At 39.8% G+C, this 17,713-nt stretch overlaps 1 protein-coding gene across 8 annotated transcripts in view; it reads right to left on the bottom strand.

Moving 5' to 3' along the window:
• The window catches only part of CLASP1 (cytoplasmic linker associated protein 1), a 170,962-nt gene that overhangs the window by 61,836 nt on the left and 91,413 nt on the right, over positions 1-17,713 (bottom strand). For 3 of the 8 annotated variants that reach the window (XM_059820066.1, XM_059820068.1, XM_059820067.1), the window contains exons 19-22: positions 11,031-11,138; positions 9,463-9,489; positions 7,580-7,747; positions 1,664-1,771 (exon numbers count right to left, since the gene is read on the bottom strand). In XM_059820066.1, coding sequence (XP_059676049.1) covers positions 1,664-1,771; positions 7,580-7,747; positions 9,463-9,489; positions 11,031-11,138 — 411 coding nt within the window. The remainder of the gene's footprint in view (positions 1-1,663; positions 1,772-7,579; positions 7,748-9,462; positions 9,490-11,030; positions 11,139-17,713) is intronic. The other 5 variants (XM_059820074.1, XM_059820075.1, XM_059820071.1 and 2 more) reach the window with 2 other exon arrangements.

Below are 17,713 nucleotides of genomic sequence, written 5' to 3'. Positions count from 1 at the left end.
GAACTCTCACCAACTGTTATTCTGGTACACTGCATTTATTTTTCAAAAAAAGGGCTCAAGACAGTATTTTAATTAAAGTATTTTCACTAAAATGAAACACAGCACAGTGACATAGAACACTGACGAGTTAACCCTGAAATCTGGCCTGCTTAAACACTTCGTTTGGAGAAAATCATCCAAAATTGAAGTTAGACAGGTAATTAAAATGAGCTGCAGTTGCATATCTACTATTCTTTTATGGCTGTGGTATCAAATCAGCTTTATTTAATCAATAAAAAGTTCATCTATTTATCTTAAAGAGCTATGAACCAAGTTCTAAATGTTAAGTTGAACTCCTCTCATTTTTCACCAAAATTTGAGATATTACAGATAAAGCAAATAGATTTTATAGCTCACTACAGTTCAAAATAATGAAGTTTTGAACCCAAAAGCCACTGAAGATTCCACTCTACAGCATTGAAAGCAATAGGAATTTTGCCAATGATTTCACATGGATGAAGACAACGAGCCACTCCACTGACAGCATTTGAAATTGAATAACCAAACCAATAATGACAATAACTATGCAAGTTTAAAAGATTAAAGTACAGTACATTAATCAAGTATGAGAACCAAACAGGAAAATTCTGCCCATCTATCCATTTTTCTCAATAACCTTTTCTCACTATTGGATTAAGGTTGCAGAATTAAGCCCAAAATGCTACATTCCACTTAACACACTACTTCGTATACCTTTATTTTGTCACTATGTGCAAACCAGATCCTGTAATAACGTTCTTCATCTGTGATGAAATTTGTAAGAGCTTTTTTCTTACTTTTAATACCACACACAGAGCTATGAAATTACTACATAAATGAAGAGGGGCTGGAGATCGACTGCATTTCATTATGTCTGAGATGACAAACAAAGCTTTCATACAAGTAATGTATTTGATTGAATATATGATATAGTGTTTGATTAGAAACATTAACTATCCTGCTGTTTTCAGCCTTGTGCAGAAAAAAGCTTCTGCATGTGGTAAGTGTAATGAGATTTTCTATTTGTACTGTACACTTAAGCTGCACAATAATGATGCTCCTCTAAACCCACTTTTCAATGATTTTTAGGCTGCTTGAAAAAGTTTCCTACAAAATGGCATGTGCAACTTGTTAATTGATGATTGTCAACGTTGTGTAAAACCTCTACAACATGGAGGTTCTGTATCTGTTGGAGGATTTAGTATAAACATTATATACTGTCACTGTACCTAGCTGTAAGAAAATCAGATCATGAACAATTAGAGTCACTCAACAACAGACTACGATGTTACCGACTACTTCACTGTGACCTAGAAAAGAGAGGCTTGCTCTCCCGTAGATTTCCATCAGTGCTGTAACGTGAAGCACAGCAGCCCCACATAAGCTGATTTAATGAAACTAAAAAATCACAAAAGTTCAAACTAAACTATTTTCCTACTACCAGTGGAATGCTGAGAAGCAGAATTGAAGCATGCAGAAGAAAACAGAAAGGAAACAGGGTTGGAAAGAGGGAGTGTGTCAGGAATCCAACAGAGGACAGGAAAAAAGCTCATTCCACCTGGCAGTGTCTTGAAAGGGCAATCAGAACAAGGGAAAAAGGAAAGAAATATTGACCCTTAAAGCTCCAATGCCTACATGTACTCACCAAGTGGAGGAAAGCCCCGAGCAGGGCTTGTATCTCGACTGCTCTCACGGCTGGTATCACGGCTGCACCCCTGACTCATGCTGGGTCGGGGGATACGACTGCTCCGTGCTAGCATGCAGCATGGAGAGTTTCAGAGAAGGTGAACAAGTTTAATGAGGACAGAAAGCTCAAAGTCAAGTCACATTTCTGTTAGTTACCGTAATTATCACATTAGTAATTATAATTCGCAGCAGCCTGCTCAGGCTTTTTACAAACCAACTACCTTACATGCTGAGCTGTGTTTGTGGTGTGAAATATCAGCAGCATTAAATGTCTGGTTGACAGTCTGCCTTTTTCTTAAGCAATTCAAGTTTTGTTATTCAAGTAGAGCAGGAATCTTCAATCATTTAGGGGAGCTCTACTGTTACAAAACATGCAAAACAGATGAGGCTAAAAGAAACCTTTCTGGAATATTTTTTCCTTAAGATAAACACCCTTCTGAAACAAAACAGCAGTGTTTTTAACCAGGTCAAGATTTTTAAAAGTACTCATAATACCAATATGCTCTTTTTACATAGATTTGTCTTTCACAAGGGTAGTTTTGCCATGAACAAATAGCCTAAGGAAAAAAGGTGTATTGTACAGACTTGCAGAGATATTTTTCTCCAATGAAAGATACTGGGAAAAAGCATTTAGAACCTGAATACCTGAAAGACAGGTTAAAAAGTGGTTTGAATTTTAAGACAGCAGCAGCTTCAAATCTTTAACAGAAGCTATCTAACTTCTCAAATACTTCTAAAACCTTCTATTTATGGGGTTTTATGCACACAGATTGAGACACAGGCGCACTTAAGGGGAGCTTTAAACTAAATTTTTTACTTTGACAAAACCCGACATCAACAAGACTCTTATCTTCAGTCTGGCAGCTATCAAGTGTTCAATCTCCCACAGCCTAATAAGGCTCCTGCCTGTCAGCTCTGTCATGGGAACTCATCATATGCACACTCTTCATTTGGCCAAACGCAAAGTAGAAGATAGAAGATTAAGCTGCTTTTGTAGTAAAAAGCAATCCCACTGACTTCAGCTGAAGTTTTGTCCAAGTAGGATAAACAGAGCTAGGTCCCAAGGATTTGAATTTTATGATTTTATAAAACAAGCATTTTAGGTATTTAAAACGGGATTATTTCTCCGCAAATTCTGTGTCATTTGATAAGAAAGATATTTGCAGAAAGTTATTTAATAAGCTTTATGCCCAGTAGAGAATACAATGCTTTCTTAGGTAAAAGAATAGCAGTTGTCATTAGTTTACCTTGAGGAATGTAATGACTAAAGAGGAATTTCCTTTGCTGTTTTGAAAAGGCAATAGCATATTTTAAGTGTTCAGGAAAAGCCTTTAAGGAGTTTTCTCATCCACAGAGTAAAAATCTCATCTACCAGCTTTGATGACAATGGAGCAGAGGCACACACACATAACATGAACCTGCTTTATACTACTATTTTAACAGTATCCTCGTATTTATAAGAATAGTGCCATTTGCATGCTTCAGAATTTATATATTCTTATAAAGCTCTAGTGGTTTGTATACAAACTTAAATGCCTAGACTCAAGCTAATAAAGTTCCCCTACAGTGCTTCTGTGGGATCATATACATTGGACCTATTAGTATCGTTTCAAGCAAAACAGTACAGAACAAAATAGAAGCCTTCATATTTAGGCTTTAAAATCCAAACATAGACTAATGCCAGATTGTTGGTTTGTCAAATCCTTCCCAACTTTGCAAAACCTAGCTCATATCTCTCAGATGAATTAATAGTTCTTATGGTTGAACTTTGATGTCAGACAACACAAGGTGAGCTACTGACTAAGTTGATTAGATCACCATAATGTCTAAACTGCTGAGTGAGTTAGATGGTCTTATAATAAGACAGACTAAATAATATGAACTGGATGAACTCAGGGTCCATGAGCACAATAATCCCACCTCAGATGTACAAAAAAAGAAAGCTGACAGGTGAACTACAGGTGAAAGTAACACTCTGAAGTCTTCCACACAAATACTTGCTCGAAATCGAGGACTCTCTAGAAGCAAACTTCTCATTCTTGGGTCTCGTGCTTATATGTAAATAATGGCAGCCTTCACATCAGGTTTGCACAAGCAGTCATGTCTCTTAAGTAGAGAAGATCTGTCAATCTTGTCTATAATACAACCCTACTAAAATTAGCAAAGGCTCTTTAGAGAGGGAGAGATGTGAACAATTAAAAAAAATAATTTAATGGATGCACACAGTATATTCTCCTTCCGTAACAGCTAAAGGCAGCAGCATGAAGTATGAAGAAAATGCACTTTAACTGCATGAGAACAGACTAGTAGGACAATGCCACAGATGAAGCACAATATTGACTGAACAAAGAAAGCACCCAAACCCAGACACTGGGTACTTCATGAGTAATGGTAAAACAAAAGATTTGCGTGTTACTGGATACAAACACAAAAGCAAGGAAAAAAAGAATGGATTGAAAAGAACTGAATGATGAGTCTGCTGTGGACTCCCAGGCACCTTCCCCAAATCTTTACTGCTGTGTTGTGTAGGGAAGCCTGGATATCACTGGCAGCAGTAAGGGCCAGCAGTGTTGTCATTTAGAGAAGTCTCTCGTACTCTCACAGCAGTGCAGGCGGCAAAGGCAGAGAAGAATGACATAAGTCTCATTTTCAGAATTCCCAACCCCCAAAAGGTGGACAAAAATTAAGTAAATGAGTAGCAAAATTGATTAAAAGGAGTTGGCAGGATGAAAGCAGACAGTATGCCCACAGCCAGCTCTGGACTGAGAGACTAGGACAGGACAAGGCTGAGTTGTTTTCAGTAAAGTCCCAACTTTCTAGATGTGTCCTACACATCTAAGTTCTACCAATTTCATCTGGAAAGGCAGAGCAGTTGGGTACGGTTCACACCACTATTAAAACACACTATTAGGCTGTCTTACACCAGTGGAACCCAACAGATGCAAATACCACCAGCAGAACTTGATGGTGCCCCTGTTTACCAATCTACCACTTAGAAGAAACCTGTATTTCATTAAAATACGATTTTTAATTATTCTTAAGTGGAGACTAAATATCATCAGACACTTCCTTTACATCAATACAAGCATTTTAAGGAGCCTGTAAATGCTGCCAGAACAGCAAAAAGGAAAGCTCTGCAGTCAGGTACACCCAGCAGAGGCAAGTCAAGAACTGCCTTCAGCTTTCCAATAAATACGCACAGCATAACCCCAACAGAAAAAGTGCTGCTGCATGAAATTGATAACCAGCTGTGCCTGCTCCACTCTTTGGAGAAGGACAATCTCAAATCTCTCACTCTCTTCAGATCCAACTGTGCCACACAATCTGCTGAGCATCCAACAAAATTAACTTCAAGCAGATAAACTTTCAATCCATGGGAAATGGACATCACCTTTTTTGATGAGATCTCCTTCAAGGGCCCCAAAGAAAAGCTCGAGATTAAGTGGACTATAGTCTTCCTTCCCCAACAGGGTATCACCACTAGTAAATCTCCACTGAGCAGACAGCAAAGGCAAGCTTAAAACTGAAAAGCGCCCCAGAGCAGGGCCATATAGGTGACCACACAGGACCTCAGCACGTCAAACGTGCCTCGTTGTGCTGCCTCTTGGAAAACAACATACTTCAAGGTTTCCAGCATACAGAAGGAACATAATTCATGGATACCTGTGGTCAGCATGGAAATCTAGGCTAGCAGCAAGGTACTGATGCTAATGGGCATCCACATGCAGAGGCTCTATTAGCTTGCCACTGCCCCAGAAGGGTCTGAATGAGCCCAGTGGATGATTCCTGTATAAAGCCCAACTGCATGCAGGGACCCACACTCTGGGTGCTTACTCTTGCGCACACAGCATTAGTCTGGCTGCAACTCCAGTCACCCCTGCAAAAACTACACAAGTCAGTGGATGAGTTATGAACAGGATCCAGGAATTACCCATTTCCAACAGCCTAATCTGCACAATGGTTCAACACCCATTGCACTGCAATGTGACCACAGACCGACTTAAGAGATGTTTCAGCCCGTAGGATAAGCACATGTGTATCAAATACATAAATAATCCCACAAAGCCTAAAGTATTGCATGTACATTTGATGTCACGTATGTGCTCAAGCACCTTCTTGAATCACACTCTGAAAAAGTCTATCGACATATTTGGGACCAAGGTGAGTGGGAGTCTATTTAATGAAATGAACAAATGAAAAAAGAGTCAAGGAAAGAAGCAATAAGAAAGCATAAAATACTGTTACCTACTATGTTATGAAGTAATCAATACAATGGAGTAATGGTATAAAGATGACAGGACAAAAGCTATCTCCATCCAAGCCAGTATTATCATTTGCAAGATCCAATGAAGACAGTTTCTGCAACTGCGTGCTAAAGGCACCACAAGTGTCAGACTCTCCTGCTGCCACAACAGCCCGAAAGAACAGGCTTTGGCCATCAGCTCGGGGGGTACGGGTGGAAACCACACATCTGATAGATCTGTCAGAGCTCTCTCCCACTCCCAAAGAACAAGCACGGACTGTGTTCACGGGAAGCATATCAGAGCAAAAAGGTAACAAATTACACTTTCAAAAGAATTCAAGGCTCCCACAATATACCTGAAAGCAGGCAACCCAAGAGTGAGGATTTTACACATGGCAATTTCCCTTCAGATGCTCAAGACTGTTTCAAATCAGACCACATACTGTGATCATCAGCTTAAGTGTATGTGATGGTACTATCCATCATTCTTTGTTTCTTCCTAAAAACAAAGTTTTTCCGCAGAGTGATAGCAGAACAATTACCTCAAATATGTGGGAGGCACTTTACATTTTAAAAGCAATGAACAGAAAAGCACAATGTATTCACACAGAGGCCATAAAATAGATCAGACATGAGAACACTGACTTTCGAAAAATAATCACAATAAACATGCAATATTTTTATGAACCATAACAGCATATGCACTCAGGTGCTTTAAATTCATTTCAATATACTTGAAGAATGAATAAGATACTTTTCTATTTCGAGTATGTTGTTAATAGAGAAGTAACTTTAAATTTAAGTACAATTGCTAAGGCAATAGTTAAAAATTTAATTGACAGCAGTAAGGTTATAATTGCAATCAATTTCAACCTACTAGTTAATTCGTTAGACATATAAAATAATCTAGTAACAATATTTAAAGTGTTCTTCCTCTACATAAGCTTCAAACTTCTGAGAGCATTTCCATTTAAAAAAGAAAACAATATTTACTTGTTCAGACAGCACACTGAATACCTTTTCACCTCAATTCAGATAAAAGTTTATATAGATGATGCTTACTCACCTGACTTAAAAAATGAGTCTGCTGATGAATTTGAAAATAAAAACTATTATACAATATTTATATAACAGTCACTGAGACAAGCATATTGGAAGCAGAATAGTTAAAGCAGAAGTGTAAAACGCCATCTAAGAAAGTGCTCCAAGATATTGAGGATGAGAGAAGCAAACCATTTAAGCTGCAAAATTTCTAACATAATCCAAGAAAGTGCTCTTTGCCCTTGATTCCAACTGACTGTAAAGATCGCTCAACTCATTTTAGGACTAAGCCGTTGATGCCAAATGAGATTTTTTTGCTGTGATAGTTATTCACGACAACTGTTTTTGCTGCCTGATCTAGTAACATCGCTCATGTTGAATTTCAAACAGAAGGCATCTCGCGACATCTTTAGGCCTACTTTGAAACTATAGCTCAACCTGGAAAACTCCTCCTACAAACCACAATCACATTAACTTGATTGCTGAAAAACTCAGAGGAATAACAGTAACACGGAAACAGTTTCCTAGTCAACAGGAAAGTCCCTCCTTTGAGCATGCCGGTCAGCATGCCACTGCAGTGACTATTCTTACCTAGTCCTATTCTGTTGGGGCTTGTCTCTCGACTGCATCCCTGGCTCCGAGGGATCTTGCTGCGCTTCTCTGAAGATGATGGCACTGGCTGGACTCTGGACGTTCCACCGCTCAGGCCACCATAGGCGCTTCCTAACAGCTTACCCGGAGAACTAGACCGGCTACCAGCTAGAAGAGAACCAGAAATAAGGAAAAAACTAATTAAAAACACCCAAGATTTTAAATACTCTGTATTTTTTAATACAGCAAAACTGGAACACAATCAGCTCTAAGAATTTGATGCAAATCACTCAGAAAACTAATGGGAGTATTCCCCATGGGCTTTTGAGGAAGACTGGGGGAAGTCCATGGACAATAAACACTGACAGTAACCCCACTGCCCAGTTGGGATCAAGACCAAAGCAGACCCAGCAGTGTCTGAACACCCCAGCTGGCTTTACGCAAGCTTGTGGAGGTGCCAGGAGCAGCCCTGCTGCAGCAGCATGGAATTCACAGGCTGCTTCACCTCCGCGAAGCAACACAGATTAGTCTGTGTGGAGCGCTGTGCTGCAGCACACTGGCTTCTGGCACAGGTAACCTCCTGCAAGGTAGCTCAGGCATCTTCATGCTACATTGCAGTGGTGGCATTACTTTCCTGTAATAATTCAGCAAAAGAAAATTTAAAAAAATACCATCTCAACAGCAGCAGGTCAGCACAATAGAGGGTAAACCAAGTAAGCCTCTTGCATTTATAGAGGTGCTGGCTTAACTTGGGTCTGACTGGTTAAAGCTAAACTATTTAGTTATTTTTCAGCTGGAGAAAATTTTTAGCAAGTTGAGTAGTTGGCCTGTTTTATTTTTGTCTGTTCGAATAGTCCATGGAAAGTTTACATTTCTTCTAAGCCATGTTGTCTGCAAGACAGTCTACTAACCAAGATTTATTTACATATTTACATGCCAGTTGCCATAGATATTTTTATCTGAAACAGTCTTGCTCATTCAACGAGTTGAATAATACTTTTTTTTTTCTATGGATCTTCATTTGCCAAGTTGTTTGAAAATTAAGTAATACTAGCTTAAAGGTAACCATAAAGAACGGTAAAAGTAATAGATTCAAGACTTTTTTGCTTCTTCAGGTATATAGAAGCCACTGAAAATTTGCTGCTGATATTACTATTCCTGACATTCTATTTGTTTGCTAAATCAGCCAGGAAAACTATATTTGAAAAGCTTCCAAGAACACACTCAGGCAAGCTCGCATTCTGAACCAATATTCATGTTGGTTTCTTTCTGAAAAGTATCTACACATCTCTCAAAAATTTCAGTTCAAGATACTATCACAACTAGCAAGAGTTAAAAAACTGTTCTTCTGTCTTAAGTTAAGAAGATATGCAATTCTGTTAATCTGATGGACAATACCATAACACATGTATTATTTTAACTTACTTGCCCCCTGCAATTTCTTGGCCAAAACGATTCTGAAGCAACCGAATCATATACTACAATACTGTATGTGGTGCTGGCTCCCCCCTCCCAAAAAAGTATGAATTCTTATGACAGATAACACACACAGTACTCACACCCTGAAAGCCAATACTTCTCCCAGTTACACTGCTGCAATATCATAGATGTCAGCAGGGTTGCACTGAAGGAAGTGGAAGAACAATTTAGCACCCGGGGTTTAAGCTGCAGCAATGAGCCAGCTTCGATATGCAGAATGTATGCTTACCAAGTTTGATTACTATAAGAAAGCAAAGTCACTTGCCATACACATTTGGATTTATGACTTCAAGAAAATACTTTTTAAGTCTCATAGTTAGGAGAGAGTGAGGGAAGCTAACAGCTTAGCAGTTAAATGTGAAGGAAATAACGTAAGAAAGCAAGAAAGGGAAAACGTTTCTTACCACCAGCAGGATTAGCTGATCTGGATCCTTGATTATGAGGGCAGACCAAAAGGACAGGCAAAAAGTGGATTAAAAGACAGCAAGACAATACAGCATTCAGCATGCGGTTTATGCTATACACAATACAGAGATTTATTTACAAACGTGTCACTTACAGCCTCTGCAGAATGCAGTGAGTTAACGTGCAGATGCGACTAACAATTTCCCAAGGTTGGTCAGCTGCCTAGCTACATGTCAACCAACACTCTGAGACCCAAGTTCTGCTCTAAATTACACCCCAGCCCAGTCTGCAAAATTGCAACAGGGTTATCTACTGTGTGGGCATGGAAAATTTGGTCCTGTGACCATATTATATTTGAATTCCTAAGTTATTTCATGCAATGTTCAGTTTAAGGATAAAGATCACATCTGGTTGGGCTAGGCTGGAGTCATGATTCAGCAAACTAGACCAAGGGAGCAGGTTCAGATGTGACCATCCTAAAGCTTCGTAAGACATTCTATAATAAATTAAGCTCATAATCTTTGAAACCTTTGGGTACTCAACTATTCTTTAAATACTACTGAGACTTGTCTCATCAGGTTTGATAATTTTTCACCAAGCTAGGTTTAGGAAAATAGGTAATTTCTGGCTTTGGATCTGTTTTAGGTTCAAAACTGAAGAAATCAATTCAGATCAGCATACCAAAGCCCAAATTCCTTCATGACCTCAATGTGAAGATCTCCATTTGGCCCCATCCTGAATACTTCTCTCTTCAGCTCTCCCAGCCTAACACAATGCTATAAACTGCTTCCCCATCCTTCCAGCATGACAGAGCAAAGCAATGACAGTATGAACAGAGAGAAGGGCTTTTATATAGGGGTACAAAGCAAGACAAGTCCTCAGTACAAACAGGTCTTTCCACAAACCTCATCTTCTCTTACCCACAAGCTTGAAGGTCCTCAAAATATGAGTGGCTTTCTCCCCCCCCCCCAATTCCTTTTAAAGTTTGAGCGACAAAATTCTCCTTAGATACACATCACAAATATGCAGCAGCACTGTATGTATGGCTCCTAGGGGAAACCCATGCCTTGCCAGGAAGCCAAGAGAGCGCAGATGTGTCATGTGAATCAGAGAGCAGAACTACCTCCCCCATATCTACACAAAATAGGCAATGTCCTATTTTAAATTAATGCCAAATCCCATTAACATTAGACAGCTCATATGTTACACATACAGAAATACAGTCACATAAGCAGGAGAAGCTTGGCAGAGCAAGAACCCAGGACAGCACTCAGCTACAGACACAGAGGGTGTCTCAGTGGGACCCAGCGCAAGTTATTTAGTCCTACACAACACAGTGACACGAAATTCTGCTGCACAACTAGTAAAATAAGGCAGCAGCTAAGCACTCAGATTTGGGGCCCTATTGTCACCAGAGTACACACCGGCTGAGGGGGTATTCATTTTGTCACGTGTTCAAACGTTATTAGCAGAAATGAGCCCAATCCTCAGCTGATGCTACTACAGTTCAAGAGAAACATATTAATAACTATTTGTTCTGCTCCCCCAGAAATAAAACACTTCTTACGCTGGGACTGGGAAACTACTTTAGCCCGGCTGCGGCCTCGGGTATCAGCAGGTGTTGAGGTGACGCTTGTGGCACTGCCAGAGCTCTGTCTCCTTGTACGAATCCGACCTGGAGGAATGCAAAGACAATCAGACTGTCAATAGGTTTCTTCCAAAGGCAGCAGCAGTGTCTAACATGCTGTTCTATGCTTGCAGGGCTGCTATACACACAATTAACCAGGGTACAAAAGAAAAATGTTACAGGGAGAGGCAACATCTTCCATTAGACTGGCTGAGACCCAGGGCAGAGAGTGGAAACAGTCACGGTCCACAAGTCCAAAATCTTCTTTGCTTTCTGTAATGCTATCAGCCAGTTTAATTAAAAATATTACCTCTCTATAGCCTTTGCTTCTGATCTATAGTAGCTTCTCTATAAAGGATCAAGAACAAAAATTCCAGTCTCGTCTCCTAAATGCTGCTTCTTATATCAAATTATTACTTTCTGACAAGGCGATCACTCTTTCAGAGATGGGTGTGACAGATGCCCCCACAAATTCCATCGCTGGGATTTCCAATTAGCAGTTCAGTGCTTTATATCCTGCTATACATGCACAGGCTAGCATGCACTCCTGCGAGAGTCTGTCAATGCAGTCTGACTACACTTTTATTTCAGGCTCATTGAGTTTTCCCTGCTGTTTACAGATCCCTCATATTTATCCCAAGATCAGCGTAAATTTACTTATAAAGGAGAGTCCCATTTAACACAATCAACGTTGTGGAAAAATGATTCTGTGTGTCTGCTCTTTCTTTAAGCAGAGAATGGATATAAAGTCTCAAAGTGTTCTTGGTCCTTTTTCTGTCCTTTCCTCATGAAAAAGCCACAGAAATTTGAGCTAGAAAAGCTTACAGGGTCATCAGTTCATCCCCTTCCTGGGGCAGGGCTGTTTCCTACAGAATGTTCTTTCCAGTGCTAAGCTTCAATTATGTGTCTCTAGTTAATGGGAAAGAAATGATAATTAAGAGCAACACAAAGAAAGCCTCCATTAGCACTTTTCAACAACTCAGTTCTCAGCCAAATCTGAAGCTGTTTCTCAGGACTAATGCCAGTGCTATCCTGCATTCAGAGGGTGACTTCAAGTTTCAGGCACAACAATAAAAGGAAAAAAAACATAACAGGTAAGAGAAGAGTCTAGACGCTGCACCCACCAGTTATAGATATTAATCTCCTGCCCTTTGTCTCCACCATAAGCATACAGAGAAATATGAACACGGAGATATACACTTCCCACCCAAAAAAAAAAAAAAAAATCACTTCACATAAGGTACACATGCAGGACAAGACAATGGCAAGCAGCCCAGGCTGAACGGATTGAGAGCTCTGTTTTTCTCTGAGCTCTCAAAATATTCATAACATGGTCTGCAAGTCTCCGATAGACACAGTGACAAGGAGTTGTTTAACTTTGCTCAGTAGGCAAGATCAAGTTCTACATTCAAACAATTGTTTGTAGACAAGACATAGAAGAAATCATTAGCATAAAACTGGGAAAATATAAACCAACCACTTTAACTACTGGCTCAATTAAACAAGCTCCGCGCACGTCCACATAAGTCCAGTCATGAAAGTATCTGCTAAGGTCTTCTTACCACCAGCAAGACTGCAGATCTCCTCTGCTCTAGGACATTATCTGCCCCTTACAAACAGTCAGCCTGATACACAACCCAGAGACAGCTCCATAGCTAGCTCTTTGCTAGCGCAGTCCCATCCCTTGCAAGTCTGGCACGTGCACAGCTACACACAGATGAGTAGAGCCACTGTGCTACTTGCCACAAGGTGCGTACCCCAAAGCCCATCACAGGCTTCAAAGCAGGCATGCGTGGGGAAGGAGGCAGAAAGACCTCCCGCTCTTGTTCGAAGCCTCAAGGCTTCCTTTCATTTCTCACATCAGGAGGGCATCACTGGTGGCAGGAGTACAAAACAGCAAGACAAGAAGTTAAACCTGACCAGTCTTAGGAACCAGTAATGGAATGAACTTGCATCCTTCCAGAATGCCAACAGAAAGCCTCAGCACTGCAGAAAGTCCTGGGGGGTAACTCAAGCTGAAATTCAATGTTACACACAGTAACAGACAGTATTGGAAAACACGTTTAGTGATGTGTATGGGCCAAGAATAAGTGAGAAGGGACTGATGTCTTCTCCTCTTATGCACAAGCCACTCTCAAGATCTTCAAGATTTTCTGTTCTTCCTGCATCTACAAAATCTTTTTTTTTTTTCTTTATTAGCAAGTGACTAAGAACATGGAGAAAACTGGGACAATATATAAGCGATTCTCCCACCTTCGGAAATAGAAAGCCTAAAATACATAAAAGGAAACCAAGATTAGCTTCTGATATGAATTTTTAGGGCTTTAAGAAAAATGAACCAAAGGGTCAAACCTAATTAACATGTGATTATCAGCAGGATTAGAAATAGAGAGCTCAGTCCTATTTTGAAACCCCTGAGAGTCAGTGGACAGACTCCTACCAACTTCAGCAGTTTCTGAATGCCCAGGAACAAAATTCCGCTTCCTTTTGGACTGGTATATTTGCACACTGATTTTGGCCTAATGGGTGTCAGAGAGAACAAGGTGGAATGAAGAGTTGCTCTTGCACAGGAGGAACAGGCCCAACGCTGATACCAGTTTTCTCATCCTTCTAAAAAGGCTGACAAGCATTTGAACTAACACTGCACTGGACTTGCATTGTGCAAATGATAATAGGAATAGCAGAAACTAGAAACTCATGACAAAAATGATGTAATGGTACTACTGCGATAGCACAGTAACAGCTCACCCTAGGAGTACTTTATTTTTTAAAGTCCATGGGATAAAGTAAAACATGAGTGGGAAAAAAATGCCTCTCAAATTCAAGGTCAAGTTCTTCACACAGTTACAAGGAAGAAGTGCCATCTGATATCAATTACATGTATCCCTTGAAGCACGAATTGTTAATGTAATTCCAAAGTTTTATTTTCTGAACTTTAAAAATTATGCATTTATTTTTTTCATACTTCAATCTTACTTGCAGCATACAAATGGTTCAAAATAAGTGACTCAAAACTACTCTTCAAGAAAAAAGTCAGTATTCTAAGTTTTTCCTATCCAAGTACAGTTTTCAGTTGTAACCCAAAAAGTGACCAACTGGAAGTCAAAACTGCTTTAGGCAAATCTGTATGAGATAGAAAACTGGGAGAGGGATCTGGAATGTTTCATATGTTAACTGATCTTCAAACACATGCACAACTTTAATATTAGTCTTATTATACCCAAAACCTATTTGCTTTATAGTACTGTAAGATGAACCAATATTTGTCTGGCTTGAAAATCTCAAGGTATATTGAGATTTTCCAAGTACAGCATGTATACAGAAGTTCATCTGTACAATACAAACATGTCTACTACATTCCCTTAAGGATTTCCTCTGCAAACAAGAGTCTGCACTCTCATCCAAGAATTATTTGCACATAGTCCTATGCATGGCTTTATTCCTATGATTCTACTTCAAACAGCAAACCTAATTTCAAGCAAGACTGTAAATAACATATCAAATAAGTTATTCAGACTTTTTTTTGCTGTTGTTAAACGCAAGCAAACACCTCCCCTCCCAAAACTTCTTTGCTTTCAAGTGGGTCTGTTTCCATATCAGGTTCAAACTGCAGATGCAGCAATTCATATTTCATAACCATTAATTTCTGCTCCCCTTAAAAGAACTACTGCATCCTGACAACAGCAGCACAGTAAAGGAACACAAAGACCGATCCAACTAGTTTCCAAAAACCATAAAAGTATTTCCATAAAAAAAAGCCCTTGATCTAAATTTGACATGTGACATATCGCTGTTGGTACAGAAAGTATTTCGAAAGACTCCATATAAATGCTTTGTGTTAAGAATCCATTTATGGGGGGGATTTTAAGGGGGTTTTGGTTTTATTTTTTAAAGTTACTATCAGTTTTTACAACAATCAATGGAACAGAATCAAACTTGAAATGTCTAACATATGTCCAAACCTAGGAAAGTTGTTTTGTTTTTTTTAAAAAGGACCAAGAAAAGGAAGATTCTGTGGTAATGCTTCTGTGTTACAAGAGGCAGCGTTGTTCTGAGCTCTTCCAGGAGGATACTGCAGCATCTCCATCCCCAGTGCTCAGAACAGACATACGCTTTGTGAGACCCAGTCTGTATGTTACACTAAAGAAAGTGGCTTTCAAATAGTCTAGAAATAGTCTATAACAGCTCCACAACTGAGTTTAATCAGTTCCATGCTGTGAATAAAGCTACCTACAACCACACACTGGGTTGACAATGGTCTGTCCACAGGTCAGATTAATGCATTTAGGTTACTCAGCACCGGGGGTTTTTCCCCCCACTTGGAGAAAAACATTCCTGAAAGAGCCTCTAGGCTGTGTCACTGCTAAATGACATATGGACATCTGAGAGACATGCATATATCAATTAAAAACATGCTTTACATATAAATCTGTAAACAACTTTTCACAACGAGCATGGTATGGTTTCCATGAATATTTAGTACATGTCCAACATTATACTAGTATAAGACCTGATTCTGCACCATAATTTCCCCCAAGAATCACTCGACCCTTACTGGAAACCATCAGCATACGATGTCTCTGGGTTTTTCCCAAGAACTCCCTCCAAAGCAGAGGGCTGAGGGAACTATAGTGGCACCACTTTGCCCTACACCAACAAGCACAGGCAAATCAAGTCAGCACTTGCAAAGGGATGGACCAAGAGAACAAAGAAACCTACTACCTGAGCATTTCCATTTAAGAAACCATGTTCAGTCAAACTTTTGAATCATTCCTTGTCTTTGAGGTCAAGGAAGAGCTTTGAGGCAGAGGAGAAAACAGCAATGGTAATATCATAAACCTTGTGTTACTCCCAAAGCCTTTGGTAAGGCTCAAAAAAAGTGGTCTGCTATCTGAAAACTATAATAAACCAGATTTTATTTCCTTTCTGGTGAATAATAAAAACTTAAAAATTGTGCCACTGACTCTGAAAACTGCTGGTTTTGTTTTAAACTTGCCAGTTTTGGGACAAACCAGCATTTATGCTTCCCCCTTTTGGGAAAGGCTTGTCTGAAGGGCTTGCCTTTATGCTCACTTTGAAAAAAGGCAGCCAGATAACAGAAACGCTCTGAACCGTTATTCTATACTGAACGTCAGCATTACGCACCTTTTCTACATACTCCTTGAAAAGCCATTTCATGGTAAAACATGCAGAAACTTTTCTGAGGTCTCCTTTTAATCAGGTATAACAAACACGGATTTAGGGCACAACTACTACTTGCATAGCACTAGCTGTGAAGTCCTGATCAAGACTATAAGGGTTTAGACCTTACACGTTTTCTGCCTGCAAAGCTCTTAATGAAGTTCAAGAGATGCCCATACAGGAAGAGTCTGGGCAACCAAGACATAACTGTGCACTGCTTGAAGACATGGCCTCACGGCACAGAGGCAGCAGAAGACCTGCACAGATTTAAGTGCATTTCAACAGCATTTGTTAATTGGGATGACACTACTTAAAACCAAAGGACTGATACTTGGCTCTTAACTTGTATTCTTGCCGCTGGCATAACCCACTCTATCTTGCTCCTCTTTTGAGATGTCTGGCTCAAAAACAAAACACTGAGGAGAACTGAGGGCAAAGCAGATGGGAACTGCCAAGTTTGCACAATGCTGGCTCCCAGCTGAGGGGAAGGTGCAGAACTTTTACACTGTAGCTACAGAAAACCATGATGGGAACAAGACTGCAGATTTAATGTCAAGCTGAAACACACAAAAAAACCACAAGGATTTGCTCTTAAATTACCTACTGGTGACCTGCAAAAAAACCCAGGGGCACGGGTGTGGATGGAATTTCTGCTTTACATTCAAAGAGTATCTCCTGCACACACAGTTATTTCCAGAGCAAGGGGATGTTTTTCCTCTTCCCCCACCCCCTTAATTTTTTACCTTTATGTCAAAAATATGAAGTTTTGCCTCCCCCGTAGTTCCTGGCAAACTCTGCAAGATCAGAGAGTTGGCAGATGACCTTTCTCAGCCCTCATCTGTAGGACACACCAAATCCTAAACAAAGGCTGGTTTTCCCTTAACTGTCTCAAAGGAAAATAAAGATGAAGAGTTTCAAACAGTGATTAACTCATCCTTCAAGTGCTCTGGCTGCAGTGTGCCACGTTGTTATAACTCTCCCTGATCCTCACTCCCCCCAAAAAAGACAATCCTACAGCAATAGCAAGAGATGAGATCTATTATTTAACACGAGGGGGATGGCAAACTCCACTTCTGAAAGTTCATCTCACAATCTTTCCCCCCAAGTGACTTGCTGGTTTCTATTACAGATTTTTACCAAATCCTATCTGCTTCCAATGTGGCTGAACTAAAAAAAAAACACCTAATCAAACAAAAAATCCCATCCTTTTTCATGATGACAATAATGCATTTAATAAGCTACAAATAAAGGTATTCCAGAGTACAGCTGTTGGAACAGGCCTCCACAAATACTATTACAGCCTAGGAGAGGACTCAGACCTGCATAGGGTATTTCACAAATCAACATTAAACTTCCAACATTTCAAACGTAGGTCAAAACCAGAAAAGTTCGAGAACTGGGGGGAAAGGAAGAAGAGAAAAAGTGTCAGCAATGAATAAAAA

The sequence above is a fragment of the Gavia stellata genome, chromosome 8 (assembly GCF_030936135.1).
Source record: "Gavia stellata isolate bGavSte3 chromosome 8, bGavSte3.hap2, whole genome shotgun sequence".
NCBI lineage: Eukaryota > Metazoa > Chordata > Aves > Gaviiformes > Gaviidae > Gavia > Gavia stellata.
Note: the sequence above shows the minus strand (reverse complement) of the source record. Positions and strands in the feature narration are given on the sequence as shown.